The sequence below is a fragment of the Ornithorhynchus anatinus genome, chromosome 14 (genome assembly GCF_004115215.2).
Source record: "Ornithorhynchus anatinus isolate Pmale09 chromosome 14, mOrnAna1.pri.v4, whole genome shotgun sequence".
Classification (NCBI taxonomy): Eukaryota; Metazoa; Chordata; class Mammalia; order Monotremata; family Ornithorhynchidae; genus Ornithorhynchus; species Ornithorhynchus anatinus.
This window is the reverse complement of record NC_041741.1, coordinates 1,307,897-1,329,051: the sequence shown is the minus strand read 5'-3', so window position 1 is coordinate 1,329,051 and position 21,155 is coordinate 1,307,897. Positions and strand designations below refer to the sequence as shown.

General features: G+C 54.1%; 1 protein-coding gene across 2 annotated transcripts in view; it reads right to left on the bottom strand.

Annotated features, from left to right (window-relative positions):
* RTN1 (reticulon 1) overlaps positions 1-17,379 on the bottom strand; it is a 46,417-nt gene extending 29,038 nt beyond the window's left edge. Inside the window, exons 1-3 of one of the 2 annotated variants that reach the window (XM_029078487.2) lie at positions 17,120-17,379; positions 3,328-4,062; positions 933-1,709 (exon numbers count right to left, since the gene is read on the bottom strand). In XM_029078487.2, coding sequence (XP_028934320.1) covers positions 933-1,709; positions 3,328-4,062; positions 17,120-17,360 — 1,753 coding nt within the window. In that variant the 5' untranslated portion in view covers positions 17,361-17,379. Of the gene's footprint in view, positions 1-62; positions 315-932; positions 1,710-3,327; positions 4,063-17,119 lie in introns of those variants that run through there. The other variant, XM_007659532.4, reaches the window with a different exon arrangement.
* Positions 17,380-21,155: the final 3,776 nt, after the last annotated feature.

Here is a 21,155-nt window from a genome sequence, read left to right as displayed (position 1 = left end):
CATCCCGCCGCCCCGTCGTCCCCACGGACACGTGCCCGGCCGCGGTGGCCTCTCTCACTTACCTTTTGAAGTCAGGCCCGCTCCTCCCACCGTCATCATCGGGCACTCACGATCTCGGCTAAGGGAAGACCGTGCGTGGCTAGGGAAGGAATGCCGCAGCCCACTCGCACCTCGCCCAGCTGTCGATGGTCTCTCCAAGGAGGGGAGGGTCTTGGGGAGGGAGGAGTGGAGAGAGGGGCACCCGTGCACAAACTCCCGGGTCCAGAGCTCTGCAACCAGCTTCGTCCCTTTCTCCTTTGCTCCTCGGAAACCGAGAGCCCTCCCCGTCCGGGCCTCTCCCCGTGGGCAGGAGAAAGAGAGGGAACGGCTGGCTTTCAGGAGGGCCCGGAGGCCCTCCGGGAGAAGTGAGTTGGGGCCGGGGACTGCCAGACAGACAGTTTCCGTGGCTAGGGGGCGGGGAGAGAGGAAGGGAGACAGGGAGAAAGGGACAGAAGGAAGGAGGGTGGGAGGGAGGGAGATGAGGTTGGCGGGGGACACAGATCTGGGTGGGAATGGAGAAAACAGCTCTTCTCCAAGCCAGGAAGGCTGGCGCTGGAGTGAAAGGCTCCCGGGCTTTCAGACAAGCTCACAGGGGCCATGCCCTCATGAACGTGCCCCATTCACGGGATGGCCGGCCAAGTGTAAACAAAACGCTCATTAGTATGGGTGGGAGGAGGCTGGCTGTGGAGGATCCATTCAGGGGGCTCCATTCAGGCACCCGAGCCCCAGCTGGGAGTGTGAATTCCTTTCTCTTTCCAACCCGCCCCTGCCCCCATCCTCCGGAGCCATGGGCCGCTGGCCTACCCAGCCCTTCGGAGACCGTGCCCGGAGCCCGGGCCTCCGGGGGTCCACGGGCTAAGGCCCGGGGTCACCCGGAAAAGTGCGACATTTACCTGTCTGCCTACTTAAAAACGGCAGGTCGGGAACCGACGCCAGAGGGCTTCGTGGCCCCAGGGCCTGGGAAGAGAGTTTGCTTTGGCCAGCGGGGGTGGGGTCCACCAGCAGCTCCTGCTCCACCTTCGCCGGCCACTCTTGGAGCCCGCCTCCGGGGCCGTGGGGAGGGTGGGCCTGGGGACCCGCCGAGGCGCCCTGCGGGAGGGAGGTTGATTCGTTCAGATTCTGCCGGTTCATCCTGAGCTCCTGGGCGCTGAGGCCTGGGCCGCCGGCGGGTTCCCCGCCGGGCTCCGTCTGGGGGCCGTTCTCCTCCCGGATGATGTCCATGGAGACCGGCCGCGCGGGCGGAGAGTCCTGCTCCCGCTTGGGGCTCTCTTCCGAGGCCGAGGAGGCGTCGCAGGACTCGATGATGAGCTCGCTGTCCAGCTCGGCCTCGCGCTCCTCCCGCAGGATGCTGTACTGGATGGACGGGGAGGCCGGCGAAGGCGGGGGGCCGCCCGTGGAGCTGAAGGTCACGTAGCTGGAGTGCAGCGGCGCCTCCTCCGAGGCCAGGGGGTCTTCCGAGACCAGCTCGATCTCCGAATCGCCGGACTCGGCGCTGCTGGCCTCGGGCTCCGGGGTGGCCGGGACGGGAGGGAGCACCGACCTGGCCCTGGACTCCGGTCTGTCGGGGCCTTCGGGGATCTCGAAGGAAAAGCCCCGGGCTTCCTTGATGGCGCTGACCAGCTCATCCTCGGAGAAGCTGCATTTGCCTTGGGATTCTGAGCCTGACGGATCTGCCGGCCCCGGAGGAGAGAGAGAGAGACGGATGGACGGATCGACGGACGGACACGCACACACACACACACAAAACAGAACAACATTAGACACCGTGGTCTGTGGTTCTCTGGGAAATACCAACCGCCCCAACGGCCCGAATGTAGGCGCCTTTCCCATGGAGGCTCGGGAAGGCCGGCCACCTGAAGGCCGAGGCTAATTACTCCGGCGGCCCAATTATCAGCTCTCTGCAGGTCTATCTATATCCAGCCACTCCGAAACGCGGGACCCAGGGCTCCCTTTGCAAGGGAAACTCATTTTTAGCATTTCAATGCGGTACGCGACACGCTCCCGAACGAGCCAGGGCTCTTACGCTCCCCACGACCTCCACTTGGGGTGGGGGCAATTTCGGCTCGTAATCCTTTCGACCTGCAGATCTGCCAAGGGATACCGCATCAGGGTTGGTGGGCACAGGCCAAGAAGGAATGGGATCCATTCGCAGCAGGAAGGAACTAGGTTAGTCCTTTGGAAGAACTTCCCGGGTAAAACGGTTGCATCTGCCTGACGGTGAACAACCGACTGAGGAATGCACTAGCTGGTGTATATGAGCATCAGTTAATCCCCCCAAAGTATTGGCTGAGTGCCTTCTGGGTGAAGGGCACCATACTAAGGCCTTGGGGCTGGGGGCGGGGGGTTAGTGCAAGAGAGATAGGAGCGTGCCCAGATGGCTCCCAGTTGGCAGTTGAGGGGGCTATATCCTGAGGAGATTAGAAACGAATCAGGGAAGACATCCTGGAAGAGCTGTGATTTCAGGAGGGCTCCGATGGTGAGAAGAGCTGTGCTGTGTCTACCTCAAAGAGGGAGGGGAAGGTTGGCTGTAAGAGATGAGAGATGAAAGAGAAGGGGCCTTGAGAGGAATGAGATGTGTGAGCTAAGGAATGGTGGGAGGAGAGGGCGGATAAGTAGGAGACCGATAGCTGATCGAGTGTCCTAAACCTGAATGTCAGAGTGGGGAAGATGGGTGCGGAACAGTCTAGTCCAGAAAGTGATCTGGGCGTCCGAGTGAAGTACGGACTGGAGGAGAGACTGGCGGCAGGGAGGTCAGTGAGGAGGTTGATGACGGTTAATTATAATTATGGTATTCGTTAAGATCTTATAACGTGCCAGGCCCAGGTGTCAGATCAAGAGTTTAATGAAGGCCGATGCTCAACAAAATAACGGGAAGCGACAAGGGATGTCGCCTAAGGGGAAAGATGTTTCACTTGGGGAGGTGAGAGTGGAGTTGGACGGACCTTCATCCTCCTCTTCGTTCTTTCTCCTCCCCCTTTTCCGCCCTTCCAGCTACGCTGCGTACCCCAGTTCCATCCCAGGCTACCCAGGCGGGACCCCAGTTCTGCTCCAGAACGGGGACCCACCGGCCCCGTGGCTACAGTGCTGCTGGGGAATGAGGGAGAGTAGATCCGACAGCACGGACCGATGTGGAAACGGCATCTCGAGGAGAAGGGAGGGCGGTGCCTGCTTACGAGGTGGGGCCTACAGCGTGCATTTGCCAACACCCAGCAAGAGCTGGGCAGACTTTGCCACCAGGCAGGAAGCGGATGACCAGTATCCCCGGATGACCCAACTTGGGCGCCGTACCTGTCCCGGAAGACGGAGGCGTGACCGATCCCGGGCTGTCATCTTCTGGCTCTGACACGGTGACCTTGGGGACTGTCTCGCTGCTGGGTTTCAGGCCTTCGTCTTCTTCCTCGGGCGTCTCCGCTTGGGCCGCAGGCAGCCACGTGGACCCGACCTCCGTCAGGGTGATGGTGATGGGCGCGGTGACCTCCGAGGCCCCCACCTGGTCCTCGGTTCCGTCGTCGATGTAGGGAGCGAACGTCGAATCCTCGAACAGATGCCCTCTGACCTCCGGAGAAGCACCTCCGGACTTCGCGGGCGCTCCTGGACCCCGGTCCTCAGAGCCCACGGGCACCGGGCCCGGGTCGGGGGCCCAGGATTCTTGGGGTCGGGGCTCGTCGGGCCTTCGGATGTCGATGTATTTACCAGCTTCGGCTTTCGTCTGCTCCAGGGGGCGTTCCCAGGTCTTACCGACCTCAGCCGACTCCGCGGGCGTCATCTCGACGCCCGAGTCGGAGCTGAACGGGCCGGGGGCCTCGGGCTCCGCTGGGCCTTGCCGAGTGGACTCCCCCAGCCCTTCCAGGTTTGCCGGGCAGGGACTGCGGCCGCTTTCCGCCAGCTCCGTCCCAGGCCCGTAGGAGTCCCGCTGGGACGGAGCGTGGACGTCGGCGATCAGGGATGTGTAGAAGGCTCCCCCTCCTCCATCCGGTGGTGAGTCAGTAGGGCGGGCCGGGATGCCGCGGGCACCTGCCTCACCTGGAAACCAAAGCAACAACACACAGTGAGTGGCGGAGCCCAGGAATGGGCCAGTAAATAAATGTGGCGGGGTGGAGGTGCCGGGGACTTGTGCCTCGGGGGGCTCGCCGGGGGTGACCTCAGCACACCGATCTGTTTGTAACTTCAACCTCCAGGGAAGGCGGCAGTGGCTCCCGTGTGCAACAGTGTGAACCCGGTCCTTGCACTTTAGGAGAGAGGGGTGTGTCCGGGCAATTATTTGAGGGAAGACAATAAAGACAAGAGACTCTCTGGAACGAAAGCGGCCTCCAAACTTCCAGATTAGAGTTGCTTTCTTGCTTTCTTGAAGCTCCCGTGCAAAGCGACCCCCAGAGCCCGCAGGTGTGTGTTCCCCAACGGAGCGGGGGCGGAGGGGGGGAAGGGGGAGAGACGTGGAGAAGCTCACTTGGCAAACCAGCAATCACTGCTGTGGGAACACTTCCAACCCGGATGAATAATGTAAACAGCCTCGTTGTCATAAATGCTGACTGAGACACACTGACTCTCTTCATTTCTCCCGAGCTCGCCTGCTCGCCGTGCCCCACTTTCATCTCTGCCGTCTCTCTCCACTCATGCCATTCCACCGGTCTGGACCTCCCTCCTCCCTAACCCCGTCCCAATCCAACAGCCCAGACCTCCCCACCTTCAAAGCCCTCTTTCTCCCACAAGCCTTTCCCAATTCACTTTTCCAGGTCACATCATGCCACCAGCCACGTGTCGCACTGACGTATTTATCTGTACTCTTTCTCGGCGCCTACGTATAGAAGTAGAATTGATAGTAGAGTCGCTTTATTCCGATTACCCTATCTGCAATTTTTTTGTTGGTCAGTCCTCCATTTCAGTGTAAGCTTCTTGTGTGGAGGGAATATGACCTGTGTTTCTGCTCTATTTCCTCAGGGATTTAGTAAAGGGACTGTGTCTAATTCCCACAAGTGTATCGTCCCCCAGAGCTTAATACAGTGTTCTGCGCACAGTTAAGTGTTTAATAAATACTATCAGTACAACGGTTATCGAAGTAAAGGTGCATGCCTTTACTCTTATTGTTACTACCAGCGTGACTGCTTAGTGAAAATAGCCCGATCTTGGGAGTCCAAGGTCGTGGGTTCTAATCCCGGCTCCGCCACTTATCAACTGTGTGACTTTAGGCAAGTCACTTCTTGGTGTCTCAGTTATCTCACCTGTAAAATGGGGATTAAGACTGCGAGCCCCACGTGGGACCACCTGATTACCTTGTATCTACCCCAGCGCTTGGAACAGTGCTTGGCACAGAGTAAGCGCTTAACAGATACCATCGTTATTATTATTATTATTACCACTATTACTACGACTTTGACTTCTACTACTAAAAGGCCTCCTGAGGGAGCCCATATTAGCCGGTCTCTCTTACCTCCAGCAGATTTCTAAGAGGAATCCTTGAAGGACTGCTCTGCTCCAGGAGCAAAGAGCAGATCATCTAACCCGACTGCTATATTCAAAAATAATTCTGGTCTTTGGGTTTCCTTTCCCGAAAGAGGAGAATAATGCATTATTAAAACTAAAAGGGCTATTGGCTCTACGTGGGATTAATTGCTTTCCTGGTGCGGATCCAAGAACGAATCAAGAAACAATATTGAAACCAGGGAGAGGGTACCTTGCTGTTCTAGAGATAAAAGCTGATTTTCTGATAAATAAATTAGTAAGTCCAAAAGGGCCCATTCTAAATCAATAAACATTCCTCCTAGATAGCCTATTCTGACTTTTAATGCAATTCTTAAATATTTCATGGCAGTCAAATAGCCTCGGCTGGAGCTTTATCGATCAATCAGTCGGTCATATTTACTGAGCACTTACTGTGTGCAGTACACTGTACTAAGCGCTCGGGAGAGTACAATATAACAGAGTTGGTAGAAACATTCCCTTCCCACAGTGAGCCTACGGTCTAAGGGGGATACAGCCACTGATATAAATAAATAAGTAAATAAATAAATCATGGATATAATAAATAAATTGCAGGTGCAATAAATAAATTACAGACAGGATAAACTGTGGATATATTAAATAAATTGGGGACATTGGGGCTTAACTCGGCATTCCCATCGAAGGGATTTTGCCAGAGTTCTCCTGTAGGGAGCCCCTCTTCCTCCTCCCAACCCCCTCCCAGCAAGCCCACTGGTAGGAGTGGGTAACCCACTGCTACTCCGGGCTTCTTTCCCAGCGTGAGATTTTCCAGATTCTTCTTCGTTCTGCTGGATCCATTTGCTGACCATTTCTCCCCTCAGAAGCAGTTTTAGGAGGGCCTAGTGGAAAAAAAGCCCAGGGCTAGGAGTCAGGAAACCCAGGTGTGAGCCCCAGATCCTCCCGGGTGCCTGAGACTCCCTTGGTTTCCACCCCCCAGCCGCTTCTGGGCAGTTCATCCCTTTCACTGCGTCTTACTTTTTCCCAGTTGCAGAGGACCATGGTCAGCTTTCTCCCCCACAGATCTTCTCTTCCCATTAATTATTCAGAGCTCGTGGTAAGAGCCGCACAGGGAACAAATGGCTGTGCTAGGATATGATTTGATAAAGTTTTTCTTCAAGTCTTCGAGTGATGTAACCAAGAGTCCAAAGAGGGACGGGGGCAGAAGCCTCGCCGGGTGGCCAGTCAGATGGCTTTTCAACAGGGAGAGCCGCCGGGGAGGCCCTGAGGATGTGTTTTGTTTGCTTTTTTGTTTTACATTTGTTAAGCGCTTACTATGTGCCAGGCACTGTACCCTGGGGTAGATAAAGGATAATCAGGTTGGCCGTGATGTGTGTGCCACATGGGGCTCACAGTCTTCATTTCCATTTTCCGGATGAGGGAACTGAGGTAAAGAGAGATAAAGTGACTTGACCAAGGTGACACAGCGGACAAGGGGTGAAGCCGAGGTTAGAAACCAAGTCCTTTTGATTCCCGGGCCCATGCTCTATCCGTTAGTGGATATCCGCTAGCTATTATCCACTAGGCCATGCTGCTTCTCTGTGGATGAGGCCCCCTCAGGGGACCTGTTGGAAGAAGAACATGGTGGGTTGGGGACAGGGGGTGGGGACCTCGGCGTTTATGTGGGGAATGAGGACCAGGTCACGGAGCGGCATAGCGCCGGCTCTAACCAGGAGCCTGTTGCTGCCAAAATAGTGCTCTGGTCTCTTTCGAGACCTTGCAGGATTTAGGAACGTGTCCGGGCTGGGACTGGTGAAACCATGAAGGCAGCACGTCCTGGCACTCCGTCTGTCACCCAACGGTGTGCTAATGGGCTCCGTGTAGGTACAGAACTGGCAATATCGGGAGGAAGGCTAACTCAAGGAAGGCGTGGGCACGGGGACTCCTCCACACCTCAGCGGGAGGCACCCCCACCCCCCCCCCCGACAAATACTGGGCCGGCTAGCTGAACCCAGGATGTTTCCTGTGTCTTTAGGGGATTTCAGGTCTCGGTGTTGGCAGCAAATAGCAGGGGCAATCTTAGGGTGCCCCGTAACCCACTGGCTTGAGTCAAGGGCTCACGGTCCCAGTGGTTCCAGTTTGCCAACTTGCTCTGGGATGCTTGGGGCCCATCACTTTACAGGGTTGTTTTGGATACCTCGCTATCTGCAAGGTTTCTATGGTAACCTACGGGGCTATTTCTTTCCCAAGGTTCTCGAAATCTGCATTGCTGTTTGCCTGCTCGCTCCTTCGCCCACCTACACTCATTCACTTAACTCTAGTAACTAGTCATGGAGACTTTCATAAGCAGCAGAACCCACAACTCCTCACGTTGCACCGAGCCGTCACCCGAAATCCATCTGGCAACTCTAGTCCAGGAGTTTATTTTTATTTTATTTATTTTATGGTATTTGTTAAGAACTTACTATGCTCCAGGCATCGTATTAAGCTCAGGGGCAGATGCAAGCTAACCAGGTTGGACACAGTCCATGTCCCACCTGAGGTTCAGAGCCTTGATCCCTACTTTACAGATGAGGTAACCGAGGCATAGAGAAGTGAAGTGACTTGCTCATGGTCACACAGCAGACACGTGGTGGAGCAGGGATTAGAATCCAGGTCCTTCTGACTCCCAGGTCCATGCTCTAGCCACCTGGCCTTGCAGCTTTTCAAACATTTTATAAATATCATAGTAATAATTCTAAAAGGATGAGAAGAAGATTTAATTAAACTAGTCTAGACACAGCGGGAGGAGGATAGGTACATCATGTACCAGCTGTTCCCTCCCTAAAAATAAAGGGTGTGTGTTGAATGCTAATTAAGCCTTGGGCCCACCATCTAATAAAATTTCAGTGCAAGAGGAACTGTTTTGTTGCTTTCATTCATTTTTCCCCTTTTAATTTGAAAAGCAACAGCTTCGGCCCAGAGACTTTGGCAAACATTTTCCAGGTCCAGGCAAGCCATGTTCTTAAAAGCAAATAAATAGGTTAAGATTTAGGTCAAAATCCCAAAGTGCTTTGCTTCTGGCCTTAATTCTCTCTGTGAAAAGGCTGCTTTGAGCGCCTGGTTCCTCCCAGGAGAAAGAAGTGCATGCAGGAATGATATACGGCGAGATCAAAATTCCCCAGACTTCCCCAATACTCACATGGTAGGAAAATGGCACCATCGAAATGGCCACCGAGTTCAGAAACCAAGTCAGTCTCCAAGCCCAGAAACTCTGCTCGCTTCAACTCAGCTGTGCCGAGTGGAGCATCTGCAGAGAACGAACGTCAACAAGATACCCAAACCGTGACTTACGTGGGACAGGGACCCTGTCCGATCTGCCTGTTTTGCGTCTGTTCCAGTGCTTAGCATAGTGTGTTGGCACCTAGTAAGTGCTTAATACCCAAATGATTACTAAAAGAATATGCTGGTGGGCACCCAATACAGGAACCCTTAGAAAATATTTAATTTCAATCACCCATCCGCTTGTCTACAACATAATGGAAAATAATTCTACTATTTCTGTCTGTCGACAGTGGTGAATAGAGTAAATTGCAACAGTAAGATTTCACTTCCAAATGGATCTGGTGTGATGGCTTGTTTATGCCAATTACAACTGAGAGCTCAGTTTCATGGTTCGCATCTTTCGCTCAAGCTGTGTGATGATAATTAGCGTTCTGCCTAATTAAACTTGCATAATTAATATTGTTACTGACCACAATTTTAGCAGCAAGTTCAGGGAAACGTGCTCCTGAGTGGCGTCAGCTCTCTGAGGAGGTCAGTTCTCATCCTTGCGGTGAGAGCAGTGCCGTCAGTACAAGGAGGTGGCCCCATTCTCGGCGCTTGTGAACATGTGAATATTTTTATGTGGATTTTCCTCTGTGCGTTCAATTATTTATTCTGATACTTCAACCTCATAGAGTTGAACCTCTTCTTTCAATTCAATTCAGTCGTATTTACTGAGCACTTACTGTGTGCAGAGCACTGGACTAAGCCCTTGGAAAGTACAATTCGGCAATAAAGACAGACGATCCCTGCCCACAACGGGCTTATGGTCTAGAAGGGGGGGAGACAGACATCAAAGCAAGGAAACGGGCATCAGTAGCATCAGTATAAATAGAATTATAGATCTATACACATCAAAACAAGGAAACAGGCATTAATATAAATAAATAGAATTATAGATATGTACATATATACACAAGTGCTGCGGAGCGGGGAGGGAGGGTAGAGCAAAGGGAGAGAGTCAGGACGATGGGGAGAGGGAGCTGAGGAAAAGAGGGCTTAGTCTGGTCTTAGTCTTCTGGTACTGTCCGCCTATTCACACTTTTTATCAAATTATCTTTGTCTCTCCCTTTGGACTGGAAGCTCCTCGAAGACAGGGAACTTTTTTCGTGTGTGGTTTTTTTTTTGGTAACGATTTTTGTTTAAGTGCTTCGTACATGCCAGTCCCTCTGCTAAGCACTGGGGTAGATAAAAGCTAATCGGGTGGGACTCTGTCCCCATCCCACACGGGGCTCCCAGTCTTAATCTCTATTTTACAGACGAGGTAAGCGAGGTGCAGGGAAGCGAAGTGACTTCCCCAAGGTCACACAGCAGACAGGTGGCGGAGCTGGGCTCAGAACCCAGGTCCTTCTGACTCCCAGCAAGACGTGTCTTGCTTCTGCTGTATTGATGCGAGGGTATAGTAAGTAATAATAATATTGGTGCTACCTGGCAAGTGCTTAACCGTGCACCAAACACTGAATTAAGTACTGAGGCAGTACAAGATAATCAAGTCGGACGCAGTCCCTGTCCCACAAGGGGCTTGCAGTCTAAGAAGGAGGGCAAACAGAGTATACCGCTTCAGATTCACTGAGCACGCAGGAAATACCACCGGCTGATCGATAGACTGTGCTGGACCCTCTAGCTCACCGGGTGCAGGGAATGTGTCTACCAACTCTGTAATATTATACTCTCACAGGTGCTCCGTACGGTGCTCTGCGCACCGTAAATGCTCAATAAATGAAATTGATTGATGGATTAATTGACGTGAAACCGCTCTTCTGAAACGAACATGGTTGAAATTGCAAATAGGAAACATGGCTTCACTAGCTATGGGCAAAAAGACCGGAAATAAAATCCATCGATGTTCTTGTCCTCTCCCAGCCCCACAGCACTCCTGTACATAGCTGTAATTTATTTATTTGTATTGATGTCTGTCTTCCCCATCTAGACTCTAAGCTCATTTCAGGCAGGGAATGTGTCTACTGTGGTACTGTACTCTCCCGAGTGCTTAGTACAGTGCTATGCTCAAAATAAGCGCTCAGTAAATACAATTGAAGGAATGAATGAATGATGATGGTGGGTCTTCTGCGTGCAGAGCATTGTACTAGGCATTTGAAAGAGCAGGGGAGAGTGAGAAGACCCGGTTTACCAAGGGAAACCGGCTCAAACTAAGTTACAGATAGGAGGAAGAAGGAAATGGAAAGATGGAAATATGGATGAGTGAGCACTTAAACAGAAGCAGATGTAAGTCAATCCAAAGAGAATCAATTAATTTTATTTATTGAGCACTTACTGTGTGCTAAGCACTTGGGAGAGTATGTGATAACGGAATCGGTAGACACATTCCCTGCCCACAAAGACCTTAGAATCAGTAGGGTGGGTGTTAGTGCAGAAGTGAGGGAGTTGTGTAAGAAGTGCAGAGGTGGGAGTTGAGATAATATATGATCTGGGAAGTCCTCCTGGAGGAGGTGGATTTTCAGGAGGATTCTGAAGATGGGAAGAGCTGCGGTCCGGCAGATATGAAGGGGGAGGGGTTCCAGACAGCCAGGAGGGTACAGAGAAGGGGGATGGAAGTGAGATATATAAGAAAGAGGGACAGTGAGTAGGTTATCGTCAGAGAAACAAAGGATGGTATGAAACCACTGCCATTCTGACACCAAAACAACCCAAAGTTTTGCTAAAGTGTGCCAAGGAAAATGCCACACTGACCTAGGGGATGTGGCGTGTGAGATTCTGAAAATGATGATGGACAGATATTTTGGATTAATAACTGAATCCTCAGTTAGTCCATATGATATATGTACATCTGTATCAATATGTCATGAATGATTTCTGTCACGCACACTGTCTCATTTCGGGGGGCTGCCAGACCTTGAGCGTGTCCTTTACTTCACCGCCTTCACCAACCCCACAGTGGAAAAGAGGCACAGCAGGTTCCTTACTCTAGTTCACCGGGTAGCACCCGACAAGGAGAATGGTTTTCAAGCAGCCAGGAGCACTCCTGCTGCACTTAGCCTGCCGAGATCAGGCCGGGCCCAAAGGAACCAGGCTGTGAGTAGAAACGCGAATATCTTTTCTTTTTTTTCAGTTAAAAAGAAAAGGAAAAGTTCGAGTAACATCCTTCTCTTTGCTCACTACAGCGGCGCATCATTTCTAAATCTAAGCAGCCCGGGACTGCAGAGCAGCACGGGACCGCAGACCACTGTACTGAGTGCTTGGGAGAGTACGGTGTATCAGTCAACGGCTGTAGGTTCAATTGAACAGATTTCTAACGTGCCGCTGGAATCCCCGTATGTTCCTGCTGTAGGTGTGACAACCACAAACAGAAAGAGCCTCCAATTTCATCAGGTCCTTTGCTCCTACACACAATAAACAGAGGCATGGATATTTCTGGCCTTCCAAGCATCCAGAAAGAAGTGAAAATGAAACTGCACATCACACGCGACTGGAAAAAGGGGCCCATTCTGATTCTGCAACGGACCAGTCAGACAATTGATAAACAGTGGTCATAGAAATCACTCCACACAAGGCTAGCCTGAGGATGGAGAGTGTCTGCTAATGTTCTGGGCAACAGCTCAGGATGGAGAATCAAGTTTTCCAGGAGTGGGACAACCGGAAGCTGGAGCTTCAATCAGGGCTCTAGAATCTGTAGGGCGGCCTCTCCCCTCACCTCCCACCCCTGTCCTGAAGAGCAGGGTGGGGGGGGGTGGCACCCCAGTAACAGCAGTTAGAAAGTCGAGCCCGAATTAAGCGCTTAGGGACCCAGTCCGCTCTCCTATGGCACGAGGGTCACATTCTCAACTAACCCTGCATTAAGAAAAAGCCACGTCACGATAGTCACGCCCCGTCCGACGCCTCCCGCGGGGACACGGCCGTCTCTTCCGACCCCTCGCCGCGTTCTATCCGGACAGACGTGCGTTCTCAGAATAACACTCCCTAAATCCCCAGCAGAGTTCCGTCCCAAACCCTGGGTTCTGACTGAGCTGGCTGAGACCGAAATAAACAACTGCAAAAAAAAAACTACCCTGGGTTCTGACTGGGCTGACTGAGATCGAAATAAACAACTGCAAAAGAAACTACCTGTAATTGCACACAGGACGATCCGGCTGCATCATTAGCATGCCATTCACAACGTACCCGCCCGAGGCCCTCCATGCACAAGGCCCTCCAGCTCCACGCACGAGCATAACAGAGTTTCGCGTATTTTATGTCGACTTCTCTGAAGCAATAAAGCTTTCTGATCTGTTTCCTTCGAGCTGGTCGGGATTAACACAGCGTACGCCTCAGAGAAGAAACAATCCCACGTGGAACACGGGCCTGCTCCCACCTGCCTTCCCTGAGATCCGCTCGATCATCTTATTAAGGTAACCATCACACTCCCTACCAACCATATAGTTTAGGAGATCTGGTCCCAACTTACTACGCTTCCTTCACTCTCTCCTCTCTACAAGCATCACATCCACGTCGTACCCCCTCTTGACTGTCTCAGATGTCTGTCTCCCTCTTCTAGACGTAAGCCCAGTGTGGGCAGGGAATGTCTCTCTCTATTCCTTAGTGCTCTGCACACAGTAAGCACTCAATAAATACGACTGAATGAATGACTGTGGCCTGTATGATGAGCATCCCTCCTCCGGAGAAGAATTCTACTAATTCTAATGTCCCCTCCCAGGGGTTGCTGAGTACGGTGCTCTGCATATGACCGCTAGCCAGTAAGTACGATGGATTGATTGTGGGTTGTCTTCCATCCGCTAGGATGTGTTAGATTTTTAATCTCCTCTTTGTTCTGTTTTAAAGGAAGCACTCTCCATGCCAACAGCACGGCACCCTCTCGTAAGTGTCCCGAGGGAAAGACAACAGTACACTCAAGATGCAAGGAAGAGAAAGCAAATTAAAGAGATGGAGGCATAATCCCCCAAAGAGGAGCACTGCCGAGATCTAGGAGGAGAGAATCACTTGAACAGTCTGAAGAAGTACTCTGAAGTAGCCTTTATAAACCCCCTGCTATTTTGAATGTAGGTGTTTTCTGAGAGCACACAAACTGCTAGTAAAAAGTGAACGAGCGGGCAGAAGTACATATCCACAGCGAAGGCGTTCACCTGGAAAACCCAGCCGCTTTAAAGCAAATCGATTTTCAAATTTCATCTTCATTTTATTGGCTTTCTCTCAGCGAGTTTGTGCTTTCATTTTGCCGTGGCCCCCTTCCAAAAACGAGGTCGTACTGAAGGGTGAGAGAGCATATCTGCCGTTTTCTTTGGGGTGATAATGTCGGGATACAGTTTTGTTCTAGGATTAGCAACTCCGAGTCCACACACGGTTGATTCAGTGCTTCCCTGGCAGCAGGCATCTTTTTACACCTCCACCGTGAATTTTAGAGACAGCAAACTGTAGCTGCCTAACCATATGAAGTTGGAAGTCAACATTTGACTTTCCATTTCTATTTAGTAGAAAGTGAAGTATTAGACCACAACAGCTGAAGTCACGGGCTTTTGTGGTGGTGGTTGTGGATATCAGGGTGGCAAAGCAGAATTTTATTCAGGAAAATAACTGATAAAGGGCTGACTAATATTTCTGGGAATGCTTCTTGAGAACTTTAATTACCAGCAATGTATAAAAATAAACAACAGAACTCGGGCCCAGATGGCAAGGTTGGTGGTTTGGAATTTTCTCCAGAAAACAGAGCTTCTGGAAGCACCCATTATTCCCACGTATCCTCATCCCCACGTGGGTCCAAATTCTCCCTCCGGTCTTCTCTTCATCCCGCTGAACCTTCTTCCCCTGCGCTTAGTACAGTGTACTGCACCCTGTAGGCGCTCAATAAATACCACCTCTACAATTATGGCCCGCCTCGCCCAGGGTCTAAAACGCTCTTCCATTTAAGCTCCGTCCCCAGGAATGATGGGGTTCTGACCAAGGGGTACGTGAGTCTGTGTGTGTGTGTATGTATTTGGGTGGGGGGGAGGGTCCACCCTTCCCTCACACTTGCTTTGCCGGAGGTGAAGTTCCATCCCGATGGTTTTGACGGAAACAGCGGAAGTGACAGACGAGGAGTCTGGCCCAGATTTGGTCAGATTTAAAGAGGTAAATATTCATCCCGATGACATTTGCGGCCTCTAGCCGTGTCCCCGAACGCCACAGCGGCGAGTCGAATTTCCAGGAAAAGCGAGGGTCTCATCATCAGCATCCGCACAACGAGCACCTAGGCGGCAACCCCAGTCGGAAAGTATGGCCCGTGTGTCAACAAGGAGCGCCTCACAATCGGCCCGGGGAGAAAACGACAATCGAATCTAAATTCTTTCTACGGCACGTATCGCCTTAGACCCCAGATCCAAGCCCAGTCAATAAAAACAAAACCCTGCGGTGAGTGGGATGGCGAGCTTTGGGGTTATTAACTCCCTTTCATCCTGCAGCGTGAATTCTGCACGGAAGGAAAATTAAGTTTTGAAACAAAAAGTAGGGTACTTTGGAGTGCTGCCTAATTAGAGCCAGAACTCTGCTCTGGCTGTGATAGACAGACAAATGAAACTGTGCTTTTCATCTTCTCTAGGGATAAAACACATTTGAAGATCCCAATCCCGACAGCTGGGTGTTACTTCTTGCTCTTCTAGCTCGTTATGGCCAGGGAACGTGCCTGCTAATTCCGTTGTACTCTCCCAAGCGCTTAGTACAGTGCTCCGCACACAGCAACGGCTCAATAAATACGACTGATGGATCGATTGACTTTCCCTGTGAGGATCTACTGGGTGGATTTGGATTAATCGGTGGCAGACCGTGAAAGAGCCTGCTGATCATACTTGGCCAGAGTTAAAACATCTTCCAGTGCTCATCATTTCTCAAGGCTCTCCGGTTCCCGTTTTTCACTCCTCCTCCTTCGCTTCGTGAGGCGGATCGCATCCCTTTCCTCCCACGCTTTTCCCGGATTCTCTGTGCTCCGAGCGAAAGCTACCTGGGGGCCCCGCCCCGCCTCTCGGGGAGCAGAACCCGGAGAACGCGATTCGGAAGGCCCCATCCGCCTTACTTTTGCCCCTCTACGCCGTAAGCTCCCCTCTAGCCTCCTAATACAATGCCCGGTGCACAGAGAGCGCTCAATAAATACCTTCGGTCGGTAGACTGATTATCGAGGCTCCTGGAAGGCTACATCGGATGGTAAGTACCTTGAGGGAAGGGCCCGTGTCATCTACCTTCTCGCGCACTCTCCCAAGCGCACCCTACAGCGTCCCGCGGGCAGAAAGGCGCCCAGTAAATACTGAATAATCATAATCGGGCCCTTCGTTAAGCGCTTACCACGTGCCAGGCGCCGCTCAAAACAGTGCCCAGCGCTTAGAACAGTGCTCGGCACATAGGGAGCGCTTAAATACCACAATCATCATACAAGCAGATCGGGTCGGACGCAGTCCCCGTCCCACGTGGGGCTCACGGCCTCACTCCCCATTTTCCAGATGAGGTGAGCGAGGCCCGGAGAAGCGAAGCGACTTGCCTAAGGTCACCCAGCAGCCAAGAGGCGGAACCAGGCCCATGATGACGATCGCGACGGTGGTGGTGTGCGAAGATTGTCCCCTCCCGACCCTCCTGAATTCAGAAGGGGCCTGCGCCCTCAACCCGGCCATCAAGTCGAGCCCACAGCGTGGCCCCCTCCCGCCCCGCCCTAAAACCCCCCAATCTGCCTCTCCAATCCGTGCCTTCTCCTCCTCCTCCCCGGGCCTCCCGCAGCCCCGGGGACGGTTTGGCAGGTGGTCCGGGCCGGACTCTCGGTCGGGGAAACCTGACCCGGTCCTTTCCTTGCCGCTGCTGTAGTGGCCTCCCCCGGCCCAGCCGTCACCTCGTCCGCCCTCCTCCCCCCACCGCGATTTAGGGGCCGGAAGGGGAATCGGGTTGTCTGTCGCCACGGGCTCGGCCCCCGGGGAGAACCCTCGAGGCGGGGGGCGGCCGGGGGGGAGGAGGAGGCAGGCCAGCCGACGGAGATCCCCCTCTCCACGGGGAGGGAGCAGAGCCGTGTTGGGGAGGGGGGCAGTGGTAAACCCCCTCCCCAGCCCCCCACCCCACTGAGCACCTCTGGGGGCGGCCGGCTGGGCGAGGCGCGGTAGCCAGCGGTCACGCCGCGGGGAAACCCGGCCAGAACGACCCTCCCCCGGCAGCCCCCCCGGCCCCTTCCCCCGCACCGATTCCCCCAAGAACGCCCTTTCGTGTGGCTCGGTCCGCTTCCCGGTTGGGGGGGGGGGGGGGGGGCGGGGAGGAGGAGGAGGAGGAGAAAGGGGAGGGGGCTCTTCCTCCCTCCCTTCTGGGAACAATAAAACCCCTCGGCCCGGAAAGCCCGGAAAGGCTCCGCTGCGGGAGGGGGGAAGGGAGGAAGGGAAGCCGGCGGCGAGAAGATGCTCGCCTTTACCTGGAGATGCAGTCGCCATGGCAACGGGAGGATGTTCCTCGGCGGGCCGGTCCCGCGCCCGCTGGGCCCCGTCCCGCTCCCTCGGGCCGCTCTCTTCCTCCTCCTCCTCCTCCTCCCCCCCGCCGTCGTCGTCGTCGTCGTCCTCCTCCTCCTCCGGGGTCCGCCGCGGGCCCCTCCCGGGGGCCGGGTCCTCCTGCTCCCCCGGCTCGTCCCTGCCGGGGCCGGCCGGCGGCGTGGCCATGGGGGCGGTGGGCGGTGGGGAGGCGGGCAGGGAGGGAGGGAGGGGCCCGGCCGCGGGTCGGGGTGGAGGGGGCGGGGAGGGGCCGCTCCTGCCGCCGCCGGGGCCGGTGCGGATGATGCCGCCGCCGCCGCCGCCGCCGCCGCCCCCGACAGGCCTAGACCGGCACGCTCGGGCTGCACTACATCACAGAGCCCCCGCCGTCGCCGACGCCGCTACTCATTCGCTCCTCCTCCTCCTCCTCCTCCTCCTCCTCCACCCCCCCTCCCCTCCTCCTCCCCTTCTCCGTTCTCCTGTCCCTCCTCCTCCTTCTGCCCCTCCTGCTCCTCTTCCCCCTCCCCCTCCTCCTGCTCTTCGTCCTCCTCTCCCTCCTCCTCCTCTTCCCCCTTTCCCCTCCTCCTCCTTTCCATCCCCCCTCCCTCCTCCTCCTCTTCCCTCTTTCCCCCTCCTCCGTTCCGTCCTCCTCTCCCTCCTCCTCCCGCTCCTTTTCTCCCCTTCCCCTCCTCCTCCCTCCCTCCTCCCCCTCCCTCCTCCACCTCCTCTTCCCCCCCCCCTCCATCCTCCACCTCCTCTTCCCCCTTCCCTCCTCCTCCTCCTCCTCCTCCTCTCGATCGATCCCATCAACTGAGCGCTGCCTGTGTGCAGAGCTCTGTACTAGGTGTTCAGGAGACTACAAAATAACAGTCGGTAGAATCGTTACAGGCCCACAACCTCTCCTTCCTTCTCTTCCTCCTCCTCTCCCTCCTCTTAGCGGGCCCACCGTTCCCACTCATTCATTCATTCATTCATCCGATCGTATTTCTTGAGCGCTTACTGTGTGCGGAGCACTGTACCGGGTGCTCGGAAAGTACAATACAGCAATAAAGAGAGACAGTCCCCGCCCTCAACGGGCTTACGGTCCAGAGGCCTACACTCCTTTTCCAGCCTCTGCAACTCCCTTATTACTGCCAAGCCGGTTATTTCGGCAGGGGGGTGGGATCCGGCTGGGGGGGTGGGGGTCCCTCCGGGGCCCCGTTTGAAGGCCCTGGACCGGTCACCTTGCGGCCTCTCTGGCCCTGGCCTCCGGCTGCACCCTGAGCCACCGGCGGGAGCTACTCGCCTGTCCTGAGAGGCGCCCAAGAGGGGGAGGGACGGTCCCCAAAGTCCCCAGGACTTCCGCCGCTCAACCCTTGGCCGGGGGGGCACCCGGGGAAACCAGGCGAAGAGGGGCATCGGTCAGCCCGGCGTGACTGGACCTGAAAAGTTCTGATTTTTGGAGGGTGGCACGGGATTAAGTCTGGGAGCCCCTCCCACCCGTGTGGGACAGGGACTGTGTCCGACCTGATTTGCTTGTATCCACCCCCCAGTGCTCAGTACGCTGCTTGGCACATAGGAAGCGCTTAACCGACGCCATTATTATTATTATTTCTACTACTGCTGATAATACTAATGATAATGGTGTCTGTTAAGCACTTACTGGGCCAAGCACAGTTCTAAGATACAGAGTAATCGGGTTGACCCGCGTGGGGCTCACAGTCCATTTTACGGATGAGGTAACTGAGGCACCGAAAAGTTAAGCGGATCGCTCAAGGTCACGTGGCAGATGAGTAGCGGAGCCGGGATTAGAACCCAAGTCCTCTGACTCTCAAGCCCGTATTTTTTCCACCAGGGTGCCTCGGTAGGGAAGGGATTCTGGAAAGAAGGCCCAGAGGACGTCTCCTTATTTTCAACATCTGTCCCTCTAATTGACAACCTCCTCTCCACTCCCACCCCCATCATCGAAGGTTCTGTCCTGAGGCCGAAGTCGGAGGGGGCGTCTCCTCCACGGTGGGATGGAAGCCCCCTTTCACGGGGGGCAGGGTTCCCACCTTGCTCCTTCCCACAGGGCTGGGGTATGAGGCAAAGGCAGGCCTGTGTCGGCTGGCGGACACACTTGGGGTTACGTTGGGCTCCAGGAAGACTACCTGGAGGCCTCCCCAGTACCCCCCCCCCCAGTCCCTTCAGCAGACTGTGGAATCACACCAAGCCAGGCATTGGGGAAAAGGGCCCCCATAATCCAGGGCTCAGCACACAGTGGGTGCTCAGTAAGAACCAGTGATTCCTTGATTTATGGGGAGCCACGCTCAGCTCAGACTGGGATACCTGGAGCCCAGGACAGCTCCCCGCAAAAGCGTGCCCCAAGCCAGACTACGAACCTAGCTGGAAGTGCGGCGGGCCCTTGGGAATGAGTCAGATGCCAAGTTTGGGCCATTGGGCACCTGCCTGAGTTTCTGTTCCCTTCACCTCTATCCCCCCCCCCCACTCCTCCCATTCCCATGATCTTCTTCATCACTAAGGCTTCGAGATGGCCCCAAGAATTCCGACATTGAGGCACGCACAAAGCCCCGTTATGCTGGGCGAAATACAGTGGCTGTACAAGTGTCATCTTGCAGAAGCAGCCAAACGACCTGGGCTTTTCTCCCTCCGGCCGAAGATATTGCCTTCCCTATTCCAAGACCCTGTAAACATGGGCACCACTCATTTTGGGTGGGAAAGAGCCCAGCGCTGAAAATACAATTTCTGAACATACAGGCGGGAGCCTGGGGCCGGATCCGTATCGGCCAGAGGGTGGACCAGCCGAAGACAAGGATGTCCAGGATAAAGCCAAACAGATGGCCACTTTACTTATCCACTGTAACTCCTAGGGGTAGATCCCTTCCTAGAAGCCCCTAGCCAAAGCACCCAGAGGGTCCTGAGCCCCTTTGCCGCGATACCTCGGTTTTCTTCACATCTCGGGAGATTCCCCAAACCTAGGGCCAGAAACTTCCTTCCCCTTTGCTCCCGTCCTTCCAAACTCTAACTCTAACAAGGAGGGCTCCTTGGCTCAGAACAGACGAGGGCAATGAAACGGAGGGAAAGGACCCGGCTGCTTCTTGAGCCCCAGCCCCATTCCTCATCCCCTCCCCCCTGCCCCCAACACATACTCTCAGGGCACCCAACCTGGTGCTGCTCCTTGTGCCTTCCCTGAAATTGACAGCCCGGCTGAAAATCATATGTGTGGGGAAATGCGGCGGTTGGTTCTTTAGTTTCCAAGTGGATTTGCCCATTATTGTGGGTAGCCCCGAGGTCCTCCTCAGCTACAGAAGTCCAGGTTTTGAGAGCAAGAAGATTGTTTTTCATCAACAGTATTTATTGAGTGCCTACCAAGTGCTAAGCACTCTATTAAGTGCCGGGGAAAACCCACCAGTAGCAAGGCATGTGATCCCTGTCCTCAAGGACCTCAGTCTCTGATGGTATGACATCAGCTTTCTATTGGCCCACAGTGTTCCTTTTCCATTTGGTTCACAGTCTTCCTGCCCAAACGGGCCGGAAAAGCTGTCCTGAGCTGGCCAAACCGGGTGGGTATCGTTGTTTAATGCCGGGAGTCAATGTGACATTTGGCAGTGAACATCTATAGAAACACTGAGGTAGGAGGGAGGAGCAGAGAGGAAGACATCCCACTGAACATCCCTATAAATAACGCTGGAGCCGAAGAGCTGACTTTTGCAGTACCAGTCGGACCCCTTTGAAAAACTGGATCGATAACTGATCTCAGTCATATTCTGTGGTGGTGTACTCTCCCAAGCGCCTAGTACAGTGTTCTGAACATAGTAATGGCTCAATAAATGCCGTGGATTGATCCACTGATATAGCTTATCGCCAACGCTGAAAGGGGATAGTCTCCTGAAGCCTCCCGAACAGCCATCGGCCAGTGAATTAAGGGCTTAAATTAGTAGGGTGAATAAGGTATGTTCTTAAGTAGTCACACTCCTTATAGTTCACTCTGACTCTGGAAACCGA